This window comes from Hyaena hyaena, unplaced genomic scaffold, assembly GCF_003009895.1.
Source record: "Hyaena hyaena isolate Hyena2069 unplaced genomic scaffold, ASM300989v1 scaffold_105, whole genome shotgun sequence".
NCBI classification, from domain to species: Eukaryota; Metazoa; Chordata; class Mammalia; order Carnivora; family Hyaenidae; genus Hyaena; species Hyaena hyaena.
In genome coordinates this window covers 3354061-3361822 of record NW_024080737.1, presented here as the reverse complement: position 1 = coordinate 3361822, position 7762 = coordinate 3354061, and the positions used below count along the sequence as shown (strand labels likewise).

At 50.1% G+C, this 7762-nt stretch overlaps 1 protein-coding gene across 2 annotated transcripts in view; it reads left to right on the top strand.

The window, feature by feature from the left end:
- The first annotated feature begins 3073 nt into the window (after nucleotides 1-3073).
- Nucleotides 3074-7762, top strand: part of RARRES1 (retinoic acid receptor responder 1) — a 75390-nt gene continuing 70701 nt past the window's right edge. For both annotated transcript variants that reach the window (XM_039236050.1, XM_039236049.1), the window contains exon 1: nucleotides 3074-3403. In XM_039236050.1, the coding sequence (XP_039091981.1) occupies nucleotides 3125-3403 (279 nt within the window). In that variant the 5' untranslated portion in view covers nucleotides 3074-3124. The remainder of the gene's footprint in view (nucleotides 3404-7762) is intronic.

The window sequence follows — 7762 nt, the reverse complement described above, 5'->3', positions numbered from 1 at the left end:
TCAAGCTCTAGAAAGTAGGCATGCAGTCCAACATTTGGTACCAGTGTCCCTGGCCTCTGGCTTTCCTTATTTCTGCTCCTGTGGCTCCATGGGTGCACACGCTAGTGGTTTGCCCAGACTTCTGCCTCATCTTTCTTCTTTTACACTTCAGCTTGCACACACTTCTTCCTCCACTTGGCTCTCATGGCGCAGAGGTTTCCAAGAAGATGGTGCTAATGCTGAGAGAGTGCCGGAGGCCCTTTACACTTCTCTTAGAAGGAAACTTATCTCCAGTTCTGCATCTCCAAGAATTCATTCTCAGTGGTTCAAGTTAGAAAGGCTCCCTCCCTGATCTCAGTTTCAGAAACCTATCACAGCCATCACAACCCAGACCTGCGTTCTAGAGCCCTTGGCACTGCGGGGGGCCCTCTGCCTGGCTATTGAGAATCTGGTTGGGTGTAGGTGTGATGCTCTAAGCCCTGGGTCTTGTTCCCATCTCCGGAGACTCTCTGCAGCCAGTGTGAGCATCAGATAGCTTAATGGGTCCAGTGCTGAGGACGATGAATTTCTCCCTGAGTCTTAGGCATCTTCAAGGGAGAGATCAGAAAGCCAAATGTTGTATGAAAACAGCTCACTCTGTCAAGTGGGGCTTCTTTTCTTTCCATGACCAGCAAAATGCTTTCCTCCAGGGTTTGCGCAAAATTCCCAAACATTTGGAACAGACACGACAGGCCTGGGGACGTAGCATGGAAAACATAAAGGTCTATAGGGCTTAACAAACAAAAACTAAAGTCACCTTAGAGTATGCAAGATGCAGACCCAAGGAATCAGGTGACCCACACTTTCTTCACAAGTGTCCCTCATTCTAAGGCTCAAAGAAGAGGATCATCTCAGTCACACCTGAGCTTCGGTTAATCAGTTTTCAGTAGTAAAGGATTGATTATCCATATTCTCCTCCCAATCCCGCCTCCCTTCGCTTTCACCTGCCAAAGAGAATAGAGAAGGGATATAGAATCACATTTTCTGACCTGCTAATAGCTCTAATAAAAGATTAGGTTAAGAAGGCTAAAGAGTAATAGCCAAGATTTTATTTAATGGCTCAGCAGGTTTTAGTCGCTGCCATCCCTTCTCATCATCGGTGGAAAAAATCCACAGCTGATTTGCATTATTTTGAAGACTATTATCTAATGTTTTAGGTTAATAGCCATAACAGCCATAATAATAATAACACACAGAGCCATTACTGTGTGCCTGGAACCATTGGAAGTGCTTTACATTTGTATAGACATTAGCACATGCAAACCATTGGGAGACACCGCAAAAGCGCAGAACATTGGAATCACTTGCCTCAGCTCACACTGGTGAAGCTGGCAATGTGGCGCCAAGTCCAAGCGCCCTGCTGTTGTGCTACCAGCAAGAGGTGACAGTGGAGAACCAAAGACTTGCAGTTAAAGTAAAGCTCCTCCCAGCCCCTAGCTCCCTCTTCCAGAAGCAACCACTGTTAGCAGTTTCCGACTGGCCCTCCAGACGTTCTGCGCAAATGTCCAGAAAGGAGCTGTGGTGTTACATTCTGTGGCCTCAGTCATGTATGAATAGGAAACGTTTTCATTGTTTTCCTAATAATTGATATCACCTGTGGTTTCTAATCATTGATTTCATCTGTGTGGGGGTGCTTGCACTCTTGAGATCAAGGGTAAGGGATGGGGAGAAAACTAAGTTGTCAATAGAGGATACTCAGGCCTTTACAAAATACTCCATTCATCCCAGTGCTTCTGGATGGGACTTTTTGCCACGTCCAGGTTCAAGTCTCTAGCGCCTCCTGCAGGGTCCTTTCCCCCTCCCACTCCTCCTGATCCTGCTCTTCTCAGAGAAGAGCCTGAGAAACGAGCTGACCGTTGTCCAACCTGCCCTTAACCAGCTTAACCTTCACCAGCTGGTTCAGCCCAGTTGGTGGGCTCTGCCAATGCGGTCTTCTCAAGGTAAGCAGTAGCTGAGGTATTCCCAGACTGTCCCCAGTGCTGGCACACGCTGACCCGACCCCCCACCCCCACCCCATGGCAACCTTATATCTTTGATTACTGCCAGTGGTATCTGCCTCAGCAGTGCATTACGAATTTTTAAACTGTTATAACAAAATCATGCTCAAGTTGGCTTAAACAATAAATTTGGTTTATTGGCTCTTACAACTGTAAAGTCTAGAGCTAGGGCCGGCTTCAGGTGGGGCTTGAGCCAGCAGGTCGGTCATGTCTCCAAGGACTTGATCTCTTTTCATGCCTCATTTCTGCCTTCCCCTCACTTGTCTTCATCCTGATGCCTACTCTCTGGAGGGTGGCTAGATGGTACCAGCAGCTTCTGGGGCTACAGGCTTCCTCTCAAAGGCGCAGCAAAAGGAGGGGAGGACACGCTGTCTAGGGGAGCAAAATAGCTTCTCTCCAAGACCTCACCAACAATTCATGACTCATTCACCCAAATGGGGCCTGAGCCTACACCTGAACCACCACTCCCCTCCATGACCAGGGGGTGAAGGTCCTGTTGACCACTTACAGCCTCCCCTCCAGCCCCAGCTTTCCTACGACCTATCCCACTTCCAACGTCATTGTCCCACAGGGACCCCCAACAATGCCGGCTGCGTCCCTCCCCCTTCTCTCCACAGTCCCCAATTTCATTGTCTGGGAAACCAAAGTTCCAAGCCTTGGAGACCTGAAGCAGACCCGTTCTCAAACCCGAAGGGTTTCGAAATCGCAGCAACTGCAGAGAGAAGCCGGCTCACCGACTAGACTGGGGGCGCGGCGCAGGGTGGAGGCGGGCAAGTTGCGCTCCCTCGGGGAACGAGTCTCCACTGGCCCCTCGCCCCCTACCAGCGCAGCCTGGGCCGCACACCCCCGGCCCCGCGCCGGGGAGGCGCCGCCGCGTCCCGGCAGCGAGCCGGAACGCTGGGGCCCAGGCGGAGTGCGTGGGGCGGGGCGAGGAGCCCAGCGGCTGGAAGCGGCGCCTAGAGGGCGCGGCCGGGCGCGGACTGGGGCTCCGGGCGGCGGGCCGCCCCGAGGGCGGAGGGGAGTGGCCCGCCGCGGCCTTATTTCCTCGAGCGCCGGCGCAGCTCCCCCGGAGCCGGTGCGTCGAACCCCGCGCCAGCCCACCCGTGTCCATGCCGCTCCGCGTGCAACCGCCGCCCGCCTCCGGGACCGGGCGCCCGCGCCCCGCGGTTCTGCTGCTCGCGCTGCTGCTGTCGCTCGCCCTGCAAGGGGTGGCGGCGGCACCCGCGGGGGCCGGGGAGCCCGAGGACTCCCCGAGGCGCCAGGACCCGGGGCTCCCGCGCGGGCTCCTGGAGCAGGCGGCGCGCGCGGCGCTGCACTTCTTCAACTTCCGCGCGGGCTCGCCCAGCGCCCTGCGCGTGCTGGCCGCCGTGCTGGAGGGCCGCGCCGGGGTGAGTGCGGGCGCGGCGACACCTGTGCGCGCGCGCCGGCCCCGCGGCGGGTCCGGCCTTGGGCCGCTGCGGAGCACGGCGTGGGGGGCCTCGGCGCCCGCCTGGTGTTCAGGCGGTGGAGCGGCCGCGAGTTGCGCAGAGCTCGCAGAAAGCTGGCCGGTTCTCTTGGCATTTGAGACCATAGATTTTTTCTTTTACAGGGCAGCTCCCCTTCCTGAGAAAGATGTGCATGGGGAAACTGAAGAACAGGCCCCAAAGGCAAGGCTTGATCTTTCTTGTCTGGGAGTACCCAGAGGCGGTTGCCACGGGGGTAATCGCTGGGCGACCCGCCACGGCCCCAGCACAAGTCCTGGGCGGGATTTCCAAAAACTACACCAGGTCCCGTGCGGACCGTGGACGGATTGTCCTTTAACTGCAGGCGACCCTGCAAGGGCTTCGGGATAATGTGGTTGGAATTTACGCGTTGGCCTGGGCGGGAACCTTCGTAATACTGGCGTCTTCTTTTATGGGAATGAGTGGACCAGAGTGGTTTTCCCTGTGAATGGAATGAATGAGATTTTGGCAGCTCGTTATTTGGTTGCTAATTTCCAGGCTCTGGCTACCACAGGATCATGACCTGAGCTGAAGCCAAGAGTCTGTCGCTTAACCACTTAACCGACCGAGCCACCTGGGAGCTCCTATAAATAAGTAGTTTTAAAGAGTGTCAGTAGAATTTTTAAGATTGTTCGAGACTTGGTGTCAAATACAGAGGTGGAGAGGACCTTTGGGAAACTCAGTCTTGGTTCCTCAAAGACTTAATCTTGTGCCTGAGGTGGTTAAATTTATTGACCACCAAAATGAAAAGTTTTCTAGAGATTTCTAGAAATCTACTCTTCTCACCTGTTTTAACAAGCCTTGCTGTCTTCGGGAGAAAGTTGTTCAGTTTTACTAGTCCAACAGAGAAGTGAGGAAACAGAGCTTGAGAACTTTCTATCAAAGTAGGAGGGAGATTAGGCACCTCCCAGAGCCCAAAGATAAGCGTCCCTGAACATGTGCTCCCTGTTTTCACTGAGGAGGGATCCCCACAGAAAACCAAGCTCAGTTTTCAAATTCAGGAATTATTTTCTTCCTTCCAAAACCATAAAAGCTAAAGAATAGTACTTTGTTTTTTATGCATTTAGTCATCCTCTTGAAAGGAAGATTAAATACTTGGCATCTTTCACAAAATAATGAAACTAAGCTTTCAAAACACAAGTGAGTTAAGTAAAAATTCCCCTTCTCTTCCACAAAGAACTCAGTGTTTTTCATCTGTAATAGTATAACATTCCTGAATTTTAAGGAGATTCTCCTTTTGACCCAAACAAGTAAACAAACAAAATGGGCGGGGGAATAAATCAATACAGTAGAGGCAGATGTGCATGAGATGGGGGAGGAAGTGTTAATAAGTAGGGGAAAGGGCATTGACCCTAAGATATAATATAAGAAGTAATAGGAATAACTTCCTATTGTCATTTGACTTACCTTTATATTTCTTAAAATTGTTATAAATGTTAAAAAAATTTTTTTAATCTTTATTTTTGAGAGACAGAGTGTGAGTGGGGGAGGAACAGAGAGAGAGAGAGAATCCAAAGCAGGCTCCAGGCTCTGAGCTGTCAGCACAGAGCCCAGTGCAGGGCTCAGACTCCCAAACCACAAGTTCGTGACCTGAGCCTGTCCAATGGTTAACTGACTGAGCCACTCAGGAGCCCCATAAATGTTTTTAAATCAAGGAGCCAAGAAAGTGAGCTCAGTGAGCCCTCTTTCAGGGCCAAGAATTTCTAGAGACTGAAGTGTTTTCAGTTTTTCCCAGCAACTTGGTGAAATTTTTTTCTTCATTCCCCTGCCACCTCAAAACATCACCACTAAATGAAGTCCCCCCCACCCCCCAAGGGTGATCAGGACATCCCGGAGCAAAATTTGTGGCAGTGGCCTGCCAGGATGCTGGGGAGTAGCAGAAGGAGAGCAGGGCCGGCTGGGAGTATGTGCTGTTTCCTACTGGGGAGCTGCCATGGGCTGCCTTTCCACAATGTGGGGTGCCAGTTGGTGTGGTGTTGTAGGAACCCGTATTCTAGCCCCTGCTTTGCCTCCAGTGAGCCACACAGCCTGGAGAAGAAAGAGGTCTTCCCTGGTTATTGCTCTTAAGGTGGTGAAATGTGAATTAACCATTTTAAGGGTGATTCTTTTATCTATGAGTTACTTCTTGAGCACTTACTATGTGCCTGACACTGGGCTACATATTATTGGCCCTAATTTAGAATGGGGTGGTATCATTGGGAAAGCTTTGAGATTCACTCAGTTTTGAAGCAGTGTTTGAGCTACCTGAATGAGGAGCACAGACACCACCTGCATGGGGCTTTCAGCATAGTGGCTTCAGGAATTTCTGCTTTAATTATGAGAACAGTCGTAGTATTGACAAGAAGTGAAAAACAGTAGATCCCTAAAACTCGGGTCTGCATTCTTTATTCCATCAGTGCATTTCTAGAGTGAATACTCAGTTGCTTCACAATGTCTGTCCCTCATCCAGGACTGACCCCAGGGTGAGCAAGGTGGCTGGGTATGTGTGGAAAGTGTAGCCAGTAAGGAGCCCTCTCCACACATGAGGTCCCTGCATCCCTTTGAAAGATGAGAGGCAGGGACCAAATCAGGAGTTTTCAAAATAATGGCCCCCTAGTGGGTTAGGAAATCAGTTTAGTGGGTCGCAGATGTTTTGTGGTGTGTCCATTTGTTTTTTAACAAAATTGTTTGGAATACAAATTATTAGAGTGTGTTCGGAAAGTAAGAGTAAATAGGATCTAAAATGTGTTTCAAATATAGATGTATGAACTAGGTCATTATGGAGAATGCAATTCTGGATTTTGGTTTCAGCTAAAGATTTTTGAAAGCCAGTGAACCAAATGATTTTTAAGATCTCTTCCAGCCCTGAAATTCCTGAATTCTAAATGATTACTTAGCTCTGCAAGAATCCCTCATTTTAGAAGCACTGTCGCCCTCTTGTGGTGAAATGCAGTGATAGCTGTGGTAGTAAATGTAGCCAAGTTTTGAGAAGAAATTGGTGCTAGCTGCTGAAAGAGCCAAGGGAGCATTCTGTTTTGTTTTGTTTTGATTTGTTTACTAGTTGTAGGGAGAGATCACAGACCATGGCTTGTGTTTCCTCAGTGTCCTACCTGGTGCCATCTCTTTTCTGGCTTTACACTACCCTCCACAACCAAGGAAGCTTCTGTTTTTCTGATCCCATGTGGCACAGCCTCATGAGCCACAGTGCAGAGTGGTGGGAGATTTTGGGTGGCATTGATATGCAGGGTGTCCTGGGTCAGCCCCACTTCTGACCCTCCTTCCCCTTAAGAGGCTGCCCCTTACACTGAGACAAGTCTCTGGAAGTCGTGAACCCACTTCCACTTCCCCTAGCAGTTGATAAGAGGCCAGCCCTTCCCTGACATGTAAAGATCTTTGTGTGCACATACTTCATGAGAAAGGCAACCCGTTCAGGAATTGGTTTGGGAATTGGTCACTTAAGGTGAATATGCTTTTGCACTTCTTGGCTCATGTGTTTGGGGGAAGGAGGTTATGCCCATACCTCAAATTTTCAATTTAAATTAAAATCAATAAATATAGCACCTATTTTTTGGCATGGGGCCAAGGCTATTTAACTGTCGCCCCTTAGTTTCTGTAGCAAGAAAACTCAGCTGTTCTGGATCATCTGTGATTTCCATTTTGGTTTACTTACAGTGCAGGGGAGCACTTGCAAAGAACACCGTACATAACTCTCTATTTTTACCCTGTTTTCTTCTTTCTTGCTCAGTCTTGACTCCCACACCCAATTCAATGGCAAGAGTTTTAGAGACTCTTAGTTTGCAATTAGGTAATAGGTGCACCTGGCAGGAGCAAGTTTGGGGAGCAAAACAACTTTTGGTTAAGCATCAGGCCACTGTTGGGACACAGGCTGGGCTGCTGTGGGCACCCGCTCACGATGTGTCTGACAGCAGAGTGGAGCCTGTCTGCTGAGCCACAGGCATTTAGGAGAGCACTTACTCTAGTAAGAAAAACCTTCCTTTACCACTCTCCAATATTTGAGACTTTCACTCAAAGAAGTCTCCTAATTGCTTTTACAGCCATCACGAAAGAACCTGGGTAGGATTTGCAAGATGAACATGGTGTTCCCCAGTGCCCTCACGCTGCCCTGGGGAATGGAACCTGATGATCTTGAGACCACAAAACAGAGATACGCTCTCTCCGTCCTTCCCGGGCAGTGCTCGTGCTGAAAAGGCACAGGTGCACCCAAGGTCTCCACCCGACCTCCCACTGCAGCACCCATCTGGTCTGCGGGCCCTGACTGCGTCTGGG